Source organism: Anoplopoma fimbria, chromosome 4, assembly GCF_027596085.1.
Source record: "Anoplopoma fimbria isolate UVic2021 breed Golden Eagle Sablefish chromosome 4, Afim_UVic_2022, whole genome shotgun sequence".
NCBI classification, from domain to species: domain Eukaryota; kingdom Metazoa; phylum Chordata; class Actinopteri; order Perciformes; family Anoplopomatidae; genus Anoplopoma; species Anoplopoma fimbria.
The window spans coordinates 27,598,937-27,618,276 of record NC_072452.1 but is presented as its reverse complement, the minus strand read 5'-3'; the positions used below and the strand labels follow the sequence as shown (position 1 = coordinate 27,618,276).

General features: G+C 36.9%; 1 protein-coding gene across 1 annotated transcript; it reads left to right on the top strand.

The window, feature by feature from the left end:
* Positions 1-7,379: 7,379 nt before the first annotated feature.
* b4galt1l (DP-Gal:betaGlcNAc beta 1,4- galactosyltransferase, polypeptide 1, like) lies at positions 7,380-18,711 on the top strand. The gene is made up of 6 exons (XM_054597618.1): positions 7,380-7,691; positions 9,691-9,926; positions 14,664-14,851; positions 17,001-17,123; positions 17,301-17,405; positions 17,784-18,711. Exons 1-6 carry the CDS (start codon positions 7,400-7,402, stop codon positions 17,911-17,913), a joined length of 1,074 nt encoding a protein of 357 aa, XP_054453593.1. The 5' UTR covers positions 7,380-7,399; the 3' UTR covers positions 17,914-18,711.
* Positions 18,712-19,340: the final 629 nt, after the last annotated feature.

The window sequence follows — 19,340 nt, the reverse complement described above, 5'->3', positions numbered from 1 at the left end:
TGTGATTAAATACTGTTATTAATGCTATTAAATACTGTTATTAATTACTGTTATTAATGTGATTAAAAACTGTTATTAATTACTGTGATTAATGTGATTAAATACTGTTATTATGTGATTAAACTGTGATTAAATACTGTGATTAAATACTGTTATTAATGTGATTAAATACTGTTATTAATGTGATTAAATATTAATTACTGTGATTAAATACTGTTATTACTGTGATTAAATACTGTTATTAAATACTGTTATTACTGTGATTAAATACTGTTATTAATTGATTTACTGTGATTACTGTGATTAAATACTGTTATTGATTAAATACTGTGATTAAATACTGTTATTAATGTGATTAAATACTGTGATTAATGTGATTAAATACTGTTATTAATGTGATTATGTGATTAAATACTGTGATTAATGTGATTAAATACTGTTATTAATGTGATTAAATACTGTGATTATGTGATTAAATACTGTTATTATATACTGTGATTACTGTGATTAATTACTGTCATTAATGTGATTAAATACTGTGATTAAATACTGTTATTAATGTGATTAAATACTGTTATTAATGTGATTAAATACTGTTATTAATGTGATTAAATACTGTGATTAAATACTGTTATTAATGTGATTAAATACTGTTATTAATGTGATTAAATACTGTTATTAATGTGATTAAATACTGTGTGATTAAATACTGTGATTATTGTGATTAAATACTGTTATTAATGTGATTAAATACTGTGATTACTGTGATTAAATACTGTTATTAATGTGATTAAATACTGTGATTAATGTGATTAAATACTGTGATTAATGTGATTAAATACTGTTATTAAATACTATTATTAAATACTGTTATTACTGTGATTACTGTGATTAAATACTGTTATTAATGTGATTAAATACTGTTATTAATGTGATTAAATACTGTGATTACTGTGATTAAATACTGTTATTAATGTGATTAAATACTGTGATTACTGTGATTAAATACTGTTATTAATGTGATTAAATACTGTTATTAATGTGATTAAATACTGTGATTAATGTTATTAAATACTGTTATTAATGTGATTAAATACTGTTATTAATGTGATTAAATACTGTTATTAATGTGATTAAATACTGTTATTAATTACTGTTATTAATGTGATTAAATACTGTTAATTACTGTGATTAATGTGATTAAATACTGTTATTAATGTGATTAAATACTGTTATTAATGTGATTAAATACTGTGATTAAATGTGATTAATGTGATTAAATACTGTTATTACTGTGATTAAATACTGTTATTACTGTGATTAAATACTGTTATTAAATACTGTTATTACTGTGATTAAATACTGTTATTAATGTGATTAAATACTGTTATTACTGTGATTAAATAATTACTGTGATTACTGTGATTAAATACTGTGATTAATGTGATTAAATACTGTTATTAATGTGATTAAATACTGTGATTAATGTGATTAAATACTGTTATTAATGTGATTAAATACTGTTATTAAATACTGTTATTACTGTGATTAAATACTGTTATTAATGTGATTAAATACTGTTATTAATGTGATTAAATACTGTGATTACTGTGATTAAATACTGTTATTAATACTGTGATTACTGTGATTAAATACTGTCATTAATGTGATTAAATACTGTGATTATAAATACTGTGATTAAATACTGTTATTAATGTGATTAAATACTGTATTACTGTGATTAAATACTGTTATTAATGTGATTAAATACTGTTATTAATGTGATTAAATACTGTGATTACTGTGATTAAATACTGTTATTAAATACTGTGATTATTGTGATTAAATACTGTTATTAATGTGATTAATGTGATTAAATACTGTGATTACTGTGATTAAATACTGTTATTAATGTGATTAAATACTGTGATTAATGTGATTAAATACTGTGATTAATGTGATTAAATACTGTTATTAAATACTATTATTAAATACTGTTATTACTGTGATTACTGTGATTAAATACTGTTATTAATGTGATTAAATACTGTTATTAATGTGATTAAATACTGTTATTAATGTGATTAAATACTGTTATTAATGTGATTAAATACTGTGATTACTGTGATTAAATACTGTTATTAATGTGATTAAATACTGTTATTAATGTGATTAAATACTGTGATTAATGTTATTAAATACTGTTATTAATGTGATTAAATACTGTTATTAATGTGTTTAAATACTGTTATTAATGCTATTAAATACTGTTATTAATTACTGTTATTAATGTGATTAAAAACTGTTATTAATTACTGTGATTAATGTGATTAAATACTGTTATTAATGTGATTAAATACTGTGATTAATGTGATTAACTGTGATTAAATACTGTTATTAATGTGATTAAATACTGTTATTACTGTGATTAAATACTGTTATTAAAAATACTGTGTGATTAAATACTGTTATTACTGTGATTAAATACTGTTATTAATGTGATTAAATACTGTTATTACTGTGATTAAATACTGTTATTAAATACTGTGATTACTGTGATTAAATACTGTGATTACTGTGATTAAATACTGTTATTAATGTGATTAAATACTGTGATTAATGTGATTAAATACTGTTATTAATGTGATTAAATACTGTATTAAATTATTACTGTGATTAAATACTGTATTACTGTGATTAAATACTGTTATTACTGTGATTAAATACTGTTATTAATGTGATTAAATACTGTTATTAATGTGATTATATACTGTGATTACTGTGATTAAATACTGTTATTATATACTGTGATTACTGTGATTAAATACTGTTATTAATGTGATTAAATACTGATTACTGTGATTAAATACTGTTATTAATGTGATTAAATACTGTGATTAATGTGATTAAATACTGTGATTAATGTGATTAAATACTGTTATTAAATACTATTATTAAATACTGTTATTACTGTGATTACTGTGATTATATACTGTTATTAATGTGATTAAATACTGTTATTAATGTGATTAAATACTGTGATTACTGTGATTAAATACTGTTATTAATGTGATTAAATACTGTTATTAAATACTATTATTAAATACTGTTATTACTGTTATTACTGTGATTAAATACTGTTATTAATGTGATTAAATACTGTTATTAATGTGATTAAATACTGTGATTACTGTGATTAAATACTGTTATTAATGTGATTAAATACTGTTATTAATGTGATTAAATACTGTGATTACTGTGATTAAATACTGTTATTAATGTGATTAAATACTGTTATTAATGTGATTAAATACTGTGATTACTGTGATTAAATACTGTTATTAATGTGATTAAATACTGTTATTAATGTGTTTAAATACTGTTATTAATGCTATTAAATACTGTTATTAATTACTGTTATTAATGTGATTAAAAACTGTTATTAATTACTGTGATTAATGTGATTAATTACTGTGATTAATGTTATTAATTACTGTGATTAATGTGATTAATTACTGTGATTACTGTGATTAATTACTGTGATTCATTACTGTGATTAATTACTGTGATTAATTACTGTTATTCATTACTGTGATTAATGTGTCCATATCTGTCACAGCTTTTCTTCTCCCTCTGCTCTCCGTATATAGTTTGTCTCATTCATCTCCATAAACTCCTCTCTAATATTTATTATAATCTGTATTATAACTAACTAACCCTAACCCCTAACCCTAACCCTGTATTAAATTATAATCTGTATTATAATATAATCTGTATTATAATCTGTATTATATTATAATCTGTATTATATTATAATCTGTATTATATTATAATATTTATTATATTATATCTGTATTAAATTATAATCTGTATTATATTATAATATTTATTATAATCTGTATTATATTATAATATTGATTATAATCTGTATTATATTATATTTATTATAATCTGTATTATATTATAATATTTATTATAATCTGTATTAAATTATAATATTTATTATAATCTGTATTATATTATAATATAATATATAATCTGTATCTATAAACTTTCACCACATGACGTCATCTCTGCTTCTGTCTTCAGTTTGTCAACAGTTTCACAATAAAAGCCTCCTAGAACAGGCTTAACTTCATCAAACTCTTTATTCAGACTTCACATAGAATCACAACTAGTGCTGAATATCATCTGAACTAAGATAAAATAAGATAATCCTTTATTAGTCCCGCAGCAGGGAAATTTACAGGATTACAGCAGCAGAGAGGATAGTGCAAACAAGAGACATAGTAAATGAATAAAAAAACACAAGATCAAAATAAGTATTATAAATAAGCAAATGAGCAATAAAAAACAGTAAAGAACAGTAGAGAACAGTAAAGAACAATAAAGAACAGTAGAGTAAAGAACAGTAGAGAACAGTAAAGAACAGTAGAGAACAGTAGAGAACAGTAAAGAACAGTAGAGAACAGTAGAGAACAGTAAAGAACAGTAGAGAACAGTAAAGAACAGTAAAGAAACAGTAGAGAACAGTAGAGAACAGTAGAGTAAAGAACAAGAACAGTAAAGAACAGTAGAGAACAGTAGAGAACAGTAAAGAACAGTAAAGAAACAGTAGAGAACATTAGAGAACCGAAGAGAACAATAAAGAACAGTAGAGAACAGTAAAGAACAGTAAAGAACAGTAGAGAACAGTAAAGAACAGTAGAGAACAGTAAAGAACAGTAGAGAACAGTAAAGAACAGTAGAGAACAGTAAAGAACAGTAAAGAACAGTAGAGAACAGTAAAGAACAGTAAAGAACAGTAGAGAACAGTAGAGAACAGTAGAGAACAGTAAAGAACAGTAGAGAACAGTAAAGAACAGTAGAGAACAGTAAAGAACAGTAGAGAACAGTAAAGAACAGTAGAGAACAGTAAAGAACAGTAGTAAAGAACAGTAGAGAACAGTAAAGAACAGTAGAGAACAGTAAAGAACAGTAAAGAACAGTAGAACAGTAGAGAACAGTAAAGAACAGTAAAGAACAGTAGAGAACAGTAAAGAACAGTAAAGAACAGTAGAGAACAGTAAAGAACAGTAGAGAACAGTAAAGAACAGTAGAGAACAGTAAAGAACAGTAAAGAGAACAGTAAAGAACAGTAGAGAACAGTAAAGAACAGTAAAGAACAGTAGAGAACAGTAAAGAACAGTAGAGAACAGTAGAGAACAGTAAAGAACAGTAGAGAACAGTAAAGAACAGTAAAGAACAGTAAAGAACAGTAGAGAACAGTAAAGAACAGTAGAGAACAGTAGAGAACAGTAGAGAACAGTAAAGAACAGTAGAGAACAGTAAAGAACAGTAAAGAACAGTAGAGAACAGTAGAGAACAGTAGAGAACAGTAAAGAACAGTAGAGAACAGTAAAGAACAGTAGAGAACAGTAAAGAACAGTAGAGAACAGTAAAGAACAGTAGAGAACAGTAGAGAATCCACAGTAACTGAAATATAATATATACAGACAGAAAACGGTGAACCGTAAACCGCTGCTGTAAGACCAACCACTGACCCTCACCCGTCAACTCCTGAAGACCAACCACTGATCCTCACCCGTCATTCCATTTTATTACACATAACTTAATTTCTGAACTTATTTGTTTGGTTTTCTTTGTATGTATGGATTACTTGGGTTGTTACCGACATCTGGTGGAAATTTCATGTCAATAGCACCTTTAGAAATATATTTACTGAGAAAAATGGTGACGTGTTCAATACTTATTTGTATATGTAAATATCTGTAAATATAAGTTTATGTTTGTCGAGCTTTGTTGTAGAGAACAGTAGAGAACAGTAAAGAACAGTAGAGAACAGTAAAGAACAGTAAAGAACAGTAGAGAACAGTAGAGAACAGTAAAGAACAGTAGAGAACAGTAAAGAACAGTAGAGAACAGTAGAGAACAGTAAAGAACAGTAGAGAACAGTAAAGAACAGTAGAGAACAGTAGAGAATCCACAGTAACTGAAGTATTATATATACAGACAGAAAACAGTGAACCGTAAACCGCTGCTGTAACGTCACACTGACACGCGCAGCGGCCACGCGCAGCGGCCACGCCCACCGACCGGAGGAGTGGTGGGGCTGCCTTCAAAATAAAAGCGTTTAGCGGTGCAGGGCTACAGGGCTGTGGGGCTCATCAAACAGGAGAAATAAAGTAAACAGACCCCACTGCCGTTCTGTCTCTACACCAACCACTGACCCTCACCCGTCTGTTAACTCCTGAAGACCAACCACTGACCCTCACCCGTCTGTTATCTCCTGAAGACCAACCACTGATCCTCACCCGCCATTCCATTTGATTACACATAACTTAATTTCTGAACTTATTTGTTTGGTTTTCTTTGTATGTATGGATTACTTGGGTTGTTACCGACATCTGGTGGAAATTTCATGTCAATAGCACCTTTAGAAATATATTTACTGAGAACAATGGTGACGTGTTCAATACTTATTTGTATATGTAAATATCTGTAAATATAAGTTTATGTTTGTCGAGCTTTGTTGTATTTGTGTTGCTGATTCTGATCTGAATAGTTTTGAGTTTATTTTATTTTTCAGTATATAAATGAATCTCTTATAATCAAACATAAAGTCTATAACTTCTAAAGTGGGTCATTCCACACACTCAATACTGAAGTCTTTTTCATTTCACGTCTGTATTTTATTTTGAAATCAGACAGACAGACAGAGAGACAGACAGACAGAGAGACAGACAGACAGGCAGGCTGCCGACTTCCTCCGCTGCCTCGGACCAGACTGTCTCACGAACACACCGGTAGTACTCGTTAAAGGTAGAAGTACTCGTTAAAGGTAGTAGTACTCGTTAAAGGTAGTAGTACTCGTTAAAGGTAGTAGTACTCGTTAAAGGTAGAAGTACTCGTTAAAGGTAGTAGTACTCGTTAAAGGTAGAAGTACTCGTTAAAGGTAGTAGTACTCGTTAAAGGTAGAAGTACTCGTTAAAGGTAGTACTCGTTAAAGGTAGAAGTACTCGTTAAAGGTAGTAGTACTCGTTAAAGGTAGAAGTACTCGTTAAAGGTAGTAGTACTCGTTAAAGGTAGTAGTACTCGTTAAAGGTACTTTGTGTGTTTTGGGGACTTTCCTGCGTCTCGGCCGGTGACGCGGCTGTGACGTCACGGGGTGACCGGGTGTGAACGACCTGCTACATGGAGCTCTGAACCGGAGAACCAGCACTTCCTCATTCCCCCCGGTGACCCCCCTCCCCCCCTCCCCCTCCCCCCGGTGACCCCCTCCCCCCCGGTGACCCCGGTGACCCCCCCCCCGGTGACCCCCCTCCCCCCGGTGACCCCTCCCCCCCCCCCCCCCCGGTGACCCCCTCCCCCCCCCGGTGACCCCCCCGGTGACCCCGGCATGGCCGCGGACTCGAACGTGCGGTTCTCGCTGCTGCAGCGGACGTGTCAGCTGGTGGTGCTGCTGTGTCTGGTCCACATCTCCGTCACAGTCTTCTTCTACGTCCGCTCTCTGGACGGGAAACCCGCCTTCGTCCAGAACCAGCAGACCCACAACGTGTCCACGCAGCAGAACCAGCTCAGGAACCCAAAGGTCACCACCGGAACCGAACCAAACGGGACCGAGAGCCAGAAGGAGGAGCCAGTGGAGGAGAAGAAGCTGGAGAAATGCCCAGAAACATCTCCTCTGCTGGGTAAGACCCAATGTAGACTGTAGGAGTGAGACACTATGTAGACTGTAGGAGTGAGACACTATGTAGACTGTAAGAGTGAGACACTATGTAGACTGTAAGAGTGAGACACTATGTAGACTGTAGGAGTGAGACACTATGTAGACTGTAGGAGTGAGACACTATGTAGACTGTAGGAGTGAGACACTATGTAGACTGTAGGAGTGAGACACTATGTAGACTGTAGGAGTGAGACACTATGTAGACTGTAGGAGTGAGACACTATGTAGACTGTAGGAGTGAGACACTATGTAGACTGTAGGAGTGAGACACTATGTAGACTGTAGGAGTGAGACACTATGTAGACCGTAAGAGTGAGAGGAGACTATGTAGACTGTAGGAGTGAGACACTATGTAGACCGTAGGAGTGAGACACTATGTAGACCGTAGGAGTGAGACACTATGTAGACTGTAGGAGTGAGACACTATGTAGACTGTAAGAGTGAGACACTATGTAGACTGTAAGAGTGAGACACTATGTAGACTGTAGGAGTGAGACACTATGTAGACTGTAGGAGTGAGACACTATGTAGACTGTAAGAGTGAGACACTATGTAGACTGTAAGAGTGAGACACTATGTAGACTGTAAGAGGAGTGAGACACTATGTAGACTGTAAGAGGAGTGAGACACTATGTAGACTGTAAGAGGAGTGAGACACTATGTAGACTGTAAGAGGAGTGAGACACTAGACTGTAAGAGGAGTGAGACACTATGTAGACTGTAAGAGGAGTGAGACACTATGTAGACTGTAGGAGGAGTGAGTAGAGTAAGAGGAGTGAGACACTATGTAGACTGTAAGAGTGAGACACTATGTAGACTGTAAGAGGAGTGAGACCCGTATGTAGACCGTAAGAGGAGTGAGACCCGTAGGTAGACCGTAAGAGGAGTGAGACACTATGTAGACCGTAAGAGGAGTGAGACCCGTATGTACACCGTAAGAGGAGTGAGACCCGTATGTAGACCGTATATTAGAGGAGTGAGACCTGTATGTAGACCGTATATAAGAGGAGTGAGACCTGTATGTAGACCGTATATGAGAGGAGTGAGACCTGTATGTAGACCGTATATGAGAGGAGTGAGACCTGTATGTAGACCGTATATTAGAGGAGTGAGACCTGTATGTAGACCGTATATAAGAGGAGTGAGACCTGTATGTAGACCGTATATGAGAGGAGTGAGACCTGTATGTAGACCGTATATTAGAGGAGTGAGACCTGTATGTAGACCGTATATGAGAGGAGTGAGACCTGTATGTAGACCGTATATTAGAGGAGTGAGACCTGTATGTAGACCGTATATGAGAGGAGTGAGACCTCTATGTAGACCGTATATTAGAGGAGTGAGACCTGTATGTAGACCGTATATAAGAGGAGTGAGACCTGTATGTAGACCGTATATGAGAGGAGTGAGACCTGTATGTAGACCGTATATGAGAGGAGTGAGACCTGTATGTAGACCGTATATAAGAGGAGTGAGACCTGTATGTAGACCGTATATGAGAGGAGTGAGACCTGTATGTAGACCGTATATTAGAGGAGTGAGACCTGTATGTAGACCGTATATTAGAGGAGTGAGACCTGTATGTAGACCGTATATGAGAGGAGTGAGACCTGTATGTAGACCGTATATTAGAGGAGTGAGACCTGTATGTAGACCGTATATGAGAGGAGTGAGACCTGTATGTAGACCGTATATTAGAGGAGTGAGACCTGTATGTAGACCGTATATAAGAGGAGTGAGACCTGTATGTAGACCGTATATGAGAGGAGTGAGACCTGTATGTAGACCGTATATTAGAGGAGTGAGACCTGTATGTAGACCGTATATGAGAGGAGTGAGACCTGTATGTAGACCGTATATGAGAGGAGTGAGACCCGCATGTAGACCGTATATAAGAGGAGTGAGACCCGTATGTCTGTCTCTGTCCTCAGTCTGAACATGTCTCATGTCTCTGTCCTCAGTTGGTCCTCTGCGGGTGGAGTTCAACACTCCGGTGACCCTGGATCAGATCCATAAGGAGAACCCGAACCTTCAGCTGGGGGGACGCTTCAGACCCAGAGACTGTGTCTCCCTGATGAAGGTGGCCATCATCATCCCCTTCAGGAAGCGAGACGAGCACCTGAAGTTCTGGCTCTACTACCTGCACCCCATCCTGCAGAGACAGCAGCTGGACTACGGGGTCTACGTCATCAACCAGGTACGTGATGTCAGAGTGATGTCAGAGTGATGTCAGAGTGATGTCAGTGAAACCATAAATATTAGTTGAAACACTGAGAAAAGAAAAGAATCTCATTCACTGTTTAGATTTCAACTTCCTTCTTGTTTGTTGTCCTGTGACATAAACACTATAATATACTTTATATACACACGATACTATACTTTATATACACACAATAATATACTTTATATACACACGATACTATACTTTATATACACACGATACTATACTTTATATACACACAATAATATACTTGTATACACACAATACTATACTTTATATACACACAATAATATACTTTATATACACACAATACTATACTTATATACACACAATACTATACTTTATATACACACTATAATATACTTTATATACACACAATACTAAACTTTATATATACACAATAATATACTTTATATACACACAATAATATACTTATATACACACAATACTATACTTTATATACACACAATAATATACTTTATATACACACAATACTATACTTATATACACACAATACTATACTTTATATACACACAATAATATACTTATATACACACAATACTATACTTTATATACACACAATAATATACTTTATATACACACAATACTATACTTATATACACACAATACTATACTTTATATACACACAATAATATACTTTATATACACACAATAATATACTTATATACACACAATACTATACTTTATATACACACAATAATATACTTTATATACACACAATACTATACTTATATACACACAATACTATACTTTATATATACACTATAATATACTTTATATACACACAATACTATACTTTATATACACACATCTTAATCTTCTCTTTTTGAGGTTGGATCAACGTCATCACAGACATTTGTTCATGTTGATTAAAGAACATTAGTGAATATTTCTTTAGGCCGGCTGAAACTTTGACATTAATTCATAACATTAAGTCATGACCTAATGTTATGACTTAATGTTATGAATTAATGTCAAAGTTTCAGACTGACGTGTGTCTCTGTGTCTCAGTTTTTAGTTTAGACCTTTACCAAACTAAAAGTCAAACTCTTTTTACGTTAACAAAGTGAGAAGTCTTTATAGTGAGCAGCTGCAGAGCTGCCAACAAACCAGTGTCATAATCAGCTGAGGTCAGTGTGGGGAATGTAAACCAGCTGATTTGAATATGAACCACAGCTGAACAGGAAGTCACCTGCTGTCCCTGAAGAGGCTACATCAGAGTGTCCTCTTCCTTTAATGAGTCTCTGTATTGATTATTGATTCATGATGTCAGTAAATAAACATCTTCAGTCATTCTAACAAAACAAACACACTGACGTCGTCACTGAGGACGTACGAATATCTAACATGTGAAGTGCTGATCAACTCATCCAATCAATTGATTATCAAAGCAGTCTTCATGATGGATCAGTTGGGTCTATGTCATGATGGACACCGCTTCTCCCTCTGGTGTCCTCTGTCTCTGGAGTGAACTTCTGATTCAGCAGGAAACGTTCAGTTCCATGTTCTAGAAGGACCGTTTCTATAAGTGTATCTGTGTTTCACATCTACAGCGTCTTGTATCAAACTGAAAACACAAGAGCAGGTTTGTTTTGTCTTCTACCTGCTGGTGGTGTGTGTGTGTGTTAGCATGTTGGATGTGTTTCCATTCACAACGCCGAGCCTTCGTCCTCGTCTTCTTCACATCACTGTTGAAGCCGACCGGTTCTTCCTGCTGCGTCCGTCTCCGACCCAGCAAGTGTAACTCTGGGTAAACTGCTCCGACCCACATGTTGAGCCGTGTACAGAGGTTTTTAGCTCGTTGTAAACCTGGTAGAGTATGAGTCATGGAAAAAAGAGAACCGTGTGTGAGTTAATGTGCATTAGTGACATCACAGGTCCTGTGATGTCACTAATGCACATGACCTCGTCACAATGTGTCAAACAATAAATCCTTCCTAGTCATCTTGTTGAGCTAACCTCAGCACGTTGCTAGCGGTGTTAAGCTAACCTCAACATGCTGCTAACCGTGTTGAGCTAACCTCAGCACAAGACCCATGCACCAAGAACCCCTGGACCTAAACCCCCGGACCAAGAACCCCTGGATTGAGAACCGGGCCGAGGCCGCTGGACTTAGGCCGCTGCACTTAGGCCGCTGGACTTAGGCCGCTGGACTTAGGCCGCTGGACCGAGGCGGTTCAGCAGGATGACCAAGTGGTTTCCACTAATGAGGGACTGAACAGCAGACCTGATGGAGGACTTTGTTGGACTGCATGGAGCTCTGTGTATCTAACAGATGGTTAAACACCGTGTGTCCTCAGAGCTGAGTCACCAAACATCAGCTCACTGATTCTGTAAAGTCTTCTTCTTTGTTTGTTTGTTTGTGACTCACACTTGTTCTTCTTCTCTCCTGTCTGTGTCCTTCCTCCTCTTCCTCCTCCTCCACAATCTGCCTCCCTAACTCACACCGCCTCCCCCTCCCTCCCCCTCCCTCTGCATGTCAGGCGCTTCTGACCAATGGTTGTGGTCGCTGGAGCCGTTGAGACCCGCCCCCTGCTTGGTCTCGGCCAATGGCAGTGTTAGCTGCTCTGGTAATACGGGCTTCTCTTTTTTCTACCTGCTTCTGCTTTCTCTTTGTTTCCAGCAGCAGAACACGAGTCAGGTCGATTCAAACTGTCATGTCCCACTTCATTTAGTCATGTCCCACTTCATTTAGTCATGTTCCACTTCATTTAGTCATGTTCCACTTCATTTAGTCATGTTCCACTTCATTTAGTCATGTTCCACTTCATTTAGTCATGTCCCACTTCATTTAGTCATGTTCCACTTCATTTAGTCATGTTCCACTTCATTTAGTCATGTTCCACTTCATTTAGTCATGTTCCACTTCATTTAGTCATGTTCCACTTCATTTAGTCATGTTCCACTTCATTTAGTCATGTTCACTTCATTTAGTCATGTTCCACTTCATTTAGTCATGTTCCACTTCATTTAGTCATGTTCCACTTCATTTAGTCATGTTCCACTTCATTTAGTCATGTTCCACTTCATTTAGTCATGTTCCACTTCATTTAGTCATGTTCCACTTCATTTAGTCATGTCCCACTTCATTTAGTCATGTTCCACTTCATTTAGTCATGTTCCACTTCATTTAGTCATGTTCCACTTCATTTAGTCATGTTCCACTTCATTTAGTCATGTTCCACTTCATTTAGTCATGTTCCACTTCATTTAGTCATTTCCATTTAGTCTTCATTTAGTCATGTTCCACTTCATTTAGTCATGTTCCACTTCATTTAGTCATGTTCCACTTCATTTAGTCATGTTCCACTTCATTTAGTCATGTTCCACTTCATTTGTCATGTTCCACTTCATTTAGTCATGTTCATGTTCCACTTCATTTAGTCATGTTCATTTAGTCATGTTCCACTTCATTTTCATGTCATTTAGTCATGTTCCACTTCATTTAGTCATGTTCCACTTCATTTAGTCATGTTCCACTTCATTTAGTCATGTTCCACTTCATTTAGTCATGTTCCACTTCATTTAGTCATGTTCCACTTCATTTAGTCATGTTCCACTTCATTTAGTCATGTTCCACTTCATTTAGTCATGTTCCACTTAAACATGTTCCACTTCATTTAAACATGTTCCACTTCATTTAAATATGTTCCACTTAGAGATGTTCCACTTCATTTAAACGTATGTGTGTATATATATATATATATATATATATTATAATATTTTATTTATTGTACACACAATGTGACTTTATATACAATATTTTACTTCATACATACAAAATGTTATACTTAATACACGCAGTATTTTACTGAAGAAGAAGTGTTTTGTGTTTCTCATGAGGAGGAGGAGCTGATCGTCTACAGGTAGTCAACAACGCCACTCACCTGAGAGCTCAGTGCAGGTGTTGGTTGCCTAGCAACCTGTGGTCTTTTTACCTGAGGAGGAGTTTGAGACTCCTCAGGTGTCCTCATGCTTCTGTTCATTAAGGCTATTCTTCAGATAGTAACCTTAACTCCATTGATCAGTGGTTGTTGTTAGTTAACGTCTCATTTATCTAGATATGTCACAACATTTAATAATATTTAGAAATGTTGTGACATTGAAAAGATGTCTTTTATTGATCATCATAACGAGGAACTGTTTGATGAAGTTTAGTTTTATGAAGTATAAATATAAACAGGCTAGTCAGTAGTCATGACGACCTGCACACTGTAGAGACATTCATGCTAATGAATCACTAACACACAGAAAACAAGGAGATCAAAGAAGAATAGAGTAAAACAATAACTATTATGAAGATAGGTGAAGAGGAGGAGAGATGTGTGTTCATCATTTATCATATATGTTATCAATAATGTTACCGGGTATCTGTTTCTGACTGGAACTACACACAGCACGTCTAAACACTGAGCCTCTGCTCACATGATGCTCACATGATGCTCACATGATCAGATATCATCTCACATATGAATGAATATATACTAGAACCATGTGGAGCGCCAGGCTCTGTCTAGAGTACCCACAATGCAACAGGGTATCTCTCTGATGTGGTTTAAATACTTCTAGTATACATTTGTTGTTAAAAAGTGTGTGTGTGTGTGTGTGTGTGTGTGTGTGTGTGTGTGTGTGTGTGTGTGTGTGTGTGTGTGTGTGTGTGTGTGTGTGTGTGTGTGTGTGTGTGTGTGTCAGGACGGAGACCAGGTGTTTAACCGGGCTAAGCTTCTGAACGTGGGCTACCTGGAGGCCCTGAAGGACTACGACTACGAGTGCTTTGTGTTCAGTGACGTGGACCTGATCCCCATGGACGACCACAACACCTACAAGTGCTTCAGTCAGCCCCGACACCTGTCCGTGTCCATGGACAAGTTCGGCTTCAGGTGAGATGTTCTTATTGATCAGTGAACACCGCCTGACACGTGGTACAGAGACCAGGTTTATTTTGAAAAACCTCTGAAACAGGAAGCTGCTTTTATTTTGTTTCTCTGAGTCATCAGTGAGCCGAGGTTCCACATGTTCAGTGATGAAGTTATAACACACACAGTAGGTTACCATGGCAACGTCCTCCCCATCTTCATCTTCCTCATCTTCGTATTCATCATCCTCCTCCTCTTCATCATGAGAACACGTCCTCTAACTGTCCTCTCTAACAGCTGTTTGTTCAGGAAGTGCTGACACCACAGAGGAAGAGATCTCTGAAACTACAACATCTGCTGGGTTCCTCCTGTTTCCTGTACACACACACACACACACACACACACACACACACACACACACACACACACACACACACACACACACACACACACACACACACACACACACACACACACACTCTCTGACAAACATTCATTTCCTGGAGACTTAACCGCTACCATCCTAAACCTAACTTTACTAACTCTACACTCTGTGTACTGTAGTAGTACCCTGTGTACTGTAGTAGTACTCTGTGTACTGTAGTAGTACCCTGTGTACTGTAGTAGTACTCTGTGTACTGTAGAAGTACTCTGTGTTTTGTGGTAGTACTCTGTGTACTGTAGTAGTACCCTGTGTACTGTAGTAGTACTCTGTGTACTGTAGAAGTACTCTGTGTTTTGTGGTAGTACTCTGTGTACTGTAGTAGTACCCTGTGTACTGCAGTAGTACCCTGTGTGTAGTACTCTGTGTACTGTAGTGTAGTAGTACCCTGTGTACTGTAGTAGTACCCTGTGTACTGTAGTAGTACTCTGTGTACTGTAGTAGTACTCTGTGTACTGTAGTAGTACTACTGTGTACTGTAGTAGTACTCTGTGTTTTGTAGTAGTACTCTGTGTACTGTAGTACTCTGTGTACTGTAGTAGTACTCTGTGTACTGTAGTAGTACTCTGTGTTTTGTAGTAGTACTCTGTGTACTGTAGTAGTACCTGTGTACTGTAGTAGTACCTCTGTGTACTGTAGTAGTACTGTCTGTGTACTGTAGTAGTACTCTGTGTACTGTAGTAGTACTCTGTGTCTGTGTACTGTAGTAGTACTCTGTGTACTGTAGTAGTACCCTGTGTACTGTAGTAGTACCCTGTGTACTGTAGTAGTACTCTGTGTACTGTAGTAGTACCCTGTGTACTGTAGTAGTACTCTGTGTACTGTAGTAGTACTCTGTGTACTGCAGTAGTACTCTGTGTACTGTAGTACTCTGTGTACTGTAGTAGTACCCTGTGTACTGTAGTAGTACCCTGTGTTTTCATGTCCTCATGTTCTCATGTCCTTGTGTTCTCATGTCTTCATGTCCTTATGTCTTTGTGTCCTAATGTTCTTGTGTCCTCATGTCCTAATGTTCTTGTGTCCTCATGTCCTAATGTTCTTGTGTCCTCATGTCCTAATGTTCTTGTGTCCTCGTGTCCTAATGTTCTTGTGTCCTAGTGTTCTTGTGTCCTCGTGTCCTAATGTTCTTGTGTCCTCGTGTCCTAATGTTCTTGTGTCCTCGTGTCCTAATGTTCTTATGTCTTCATGTCCTTATGTCTTTGTGTCCTCATGTCTTCATGTCCTTATGTCCTCGTGTCCTAATGTTCTTGTGTTCCCATGTCCTCGTGTCCTAATGTTCTTGTGTCCTCATGTCCTAATGTTCTTATGTCTTCATGTCCCTATGTCTTCGTGTCCTTATGTCTTCGTGTTCCTATGTCTTCATGTCCTTATGTCTTCGTGTCCTCATGTGCTCGTGTCCTAATGTTCTTGTGTCCTCATGGCTTCATGTTCTCGTGTCCTTGGGTCCTAATGTTCTTGTGTCCTCATGTCCTAATGTTCTTGTGTCCTCATGTCTTCATGTTCTCGTGTCCTCGGGTCCTAATGTTCTTGTGTCATGTCTTCATGTTCTCGTGTCCTTGGGTCCTAATGTTCTTGTCCTAATGTTCTTGTGTCCTCATGTCTTCATGTTCTCGTGTCCTCATGTCCTAATGTTCTTGTGTCCTCATGTCTTCATGTTCTCGTGTCCTTGGGTCCTAATGTCCTCATGTCCTCATGTCCTAATGTTCTTGTGTCCTCATGTCTGTCCTGCAGGTTACCTTATAATCAGTATTTTGGAGGCGTGTCCTCGATGAGTAAAGAACATTACCTGAAGATCAACGGCTTCCCCAACAACTACTGGGGCTGGGGAGGAGAGGACGACGACATCTTCAACAGGTACGACGTGTGTGAGAGAGAGAGAGAGAGAGAGAGAGAGAGAGAGAGAGAGTGTGAGAGTGAGAGTGTGAGTGTGTGTGTGTGTGTGAGAGAGAGAGAGAGAGAGAGAGAGAGAGAGAGAGAGAGAGAGAGAGAGAGAGAGAGAGTGTTGTGACCTTTGACCTCTGTTGCGTCCAGGCTGTCCTCTCGAGGCATGTCCATCTCCAGACCCAGTGGAGATGTGGGGAAGTGTAGGATGATCCGCCACGAGAGAGACCAGAAGAACGATCCCAACCCTCAGAGGTACAGACCAGGTCATTGATTGATCAGGTTATTGATTGATTGATCAGGTTATTGATTGATCAGGTTGTTGATTGATCAGGTTATTGATTGATCAGGTTATTGATTGATCAGGTTATTGATTGATCAGGTTGTTGATTGATCAGGTTATTGATTGATCAGGTTATTGATTGATCAGGTTATTGATTGATCAGGTTATTGATTGATCAGGTTATTGATTGATCAGGTTGTTGATTGATCAGGTTATTGATTGATCAGGTTATTGATTGATCAGGTTGTTGATTGATCAGGTTATTGATTGATCAGGTTGTTGATTGATCAGGTTATTGATTGATCAGGTTATTGATTGATCAGGTTATTGATTGATCTCCTGTGTCTCAGGTTCGACCGGATCGCTCACACCAGAGAGACGATGTCTAAAGACGGGATCAATTCTTTGTCCTACCGTGTGGTGAAGAAGGAGAACCTTGACCTCTTCACTAAGATCACAGTGGACGTCGGGAAACCATGACGACGGGCAGAGGTCGGCTGACTGGTTCTGGTTCTGGTTCTGGTTGCAAATATCAGCTTGATTTTTGCACAAACGGACTGACAGTCTTCTGGGACTTGTCTCTGATTGGAAGATGACCGTAGCCAATCGGCTGCCTCCGTCAGAATATATCAAAATCAGTCGAAGACAATCAGAGCTGCTGGGTCCACAATACTTATTGATCCTCCTCATCTTCAAAAACCAATCATATCCCACAATACTTATTGATCCTCCTCATCTTCACCAATTAAACTTTCACTTGTAGATTTAACCTCCATTCATCCAGCAGGACAGTTAGGATCTACTGATGACATCTTCCTGTAAGTCGCTTTGGATAAAAGCGTCTGCTAAATGACTGTAATGTAATCATCATCATCATCATCATCATCATCATCAATACTTTTCAGAGATGTCTTCTGAACTTTCATTTTGTAAAGTCGCGGCAGTGAACATGAACAGAGACTCTTCCTCCTCCAGCCAATCACAGCCCTGTATTTAAAGACAATCACTGACGTACAACAGGTTTATTAATCTTTTCCTCATTTGTTCATTCACAAAGCCTCAGTGTGGATCCTATAAATGAGACCCCCAGTCTGATCCGGATCCTGGGTCCTGATCCGGATCCTGGGTCCTGGTTCACAATGAATCCTGGTTCTCAACCAGATGACTGAGGTTTGTGTAAGATCCTCTTAAAGGGACAGTCGTGTTATCGTGTGTTTGTATGAGGCTCTTCTACTACAGTAGAACCAGACCGGAGTATCAGTGCAAAGCAATGTACTGCTGTATGTATATATATATATATATATATATATATATATATATATATATATATATATATATATGTATATATATATATATACATATATACATATATATATATATATATATACATATATACATATATATACATATATATATATATATATATACATATATATATATAATATATATATATATATATATATACATATATATATATATATACACATATATATATATATATACACACACACACATGTAGAGAGACACCTGGTTAGGTAGTTATGTTAACTAGCGTACAGAGGCATCAGCAGACGTAGAAACCCTTCATGTTTGTATCAACTACAACAGAGAGGAACACAGGAGGAACTATTCAATACATCAGTTGAATACAGGTCATGGCTTTGCTCCACCTGCTGTAGTAGAAGTCATACAAACACATCACCACGGTCTCTTACTCCACTTACTGGCTTTCTTCAGCCGTATCTCATGGGCTTCTTCATGGTAGCAGCTCAGGTCTGATCTCCAGACTGAGGAAGCTCTGCAGGGAGATGTGCTGACGTCTAAACACATAAACCTCAGACAGAATGTCCCCACGTTTGATGCTAATGCTAGCTGTTAGCCCGCCCAAGTGCATCATCTTCGTCACC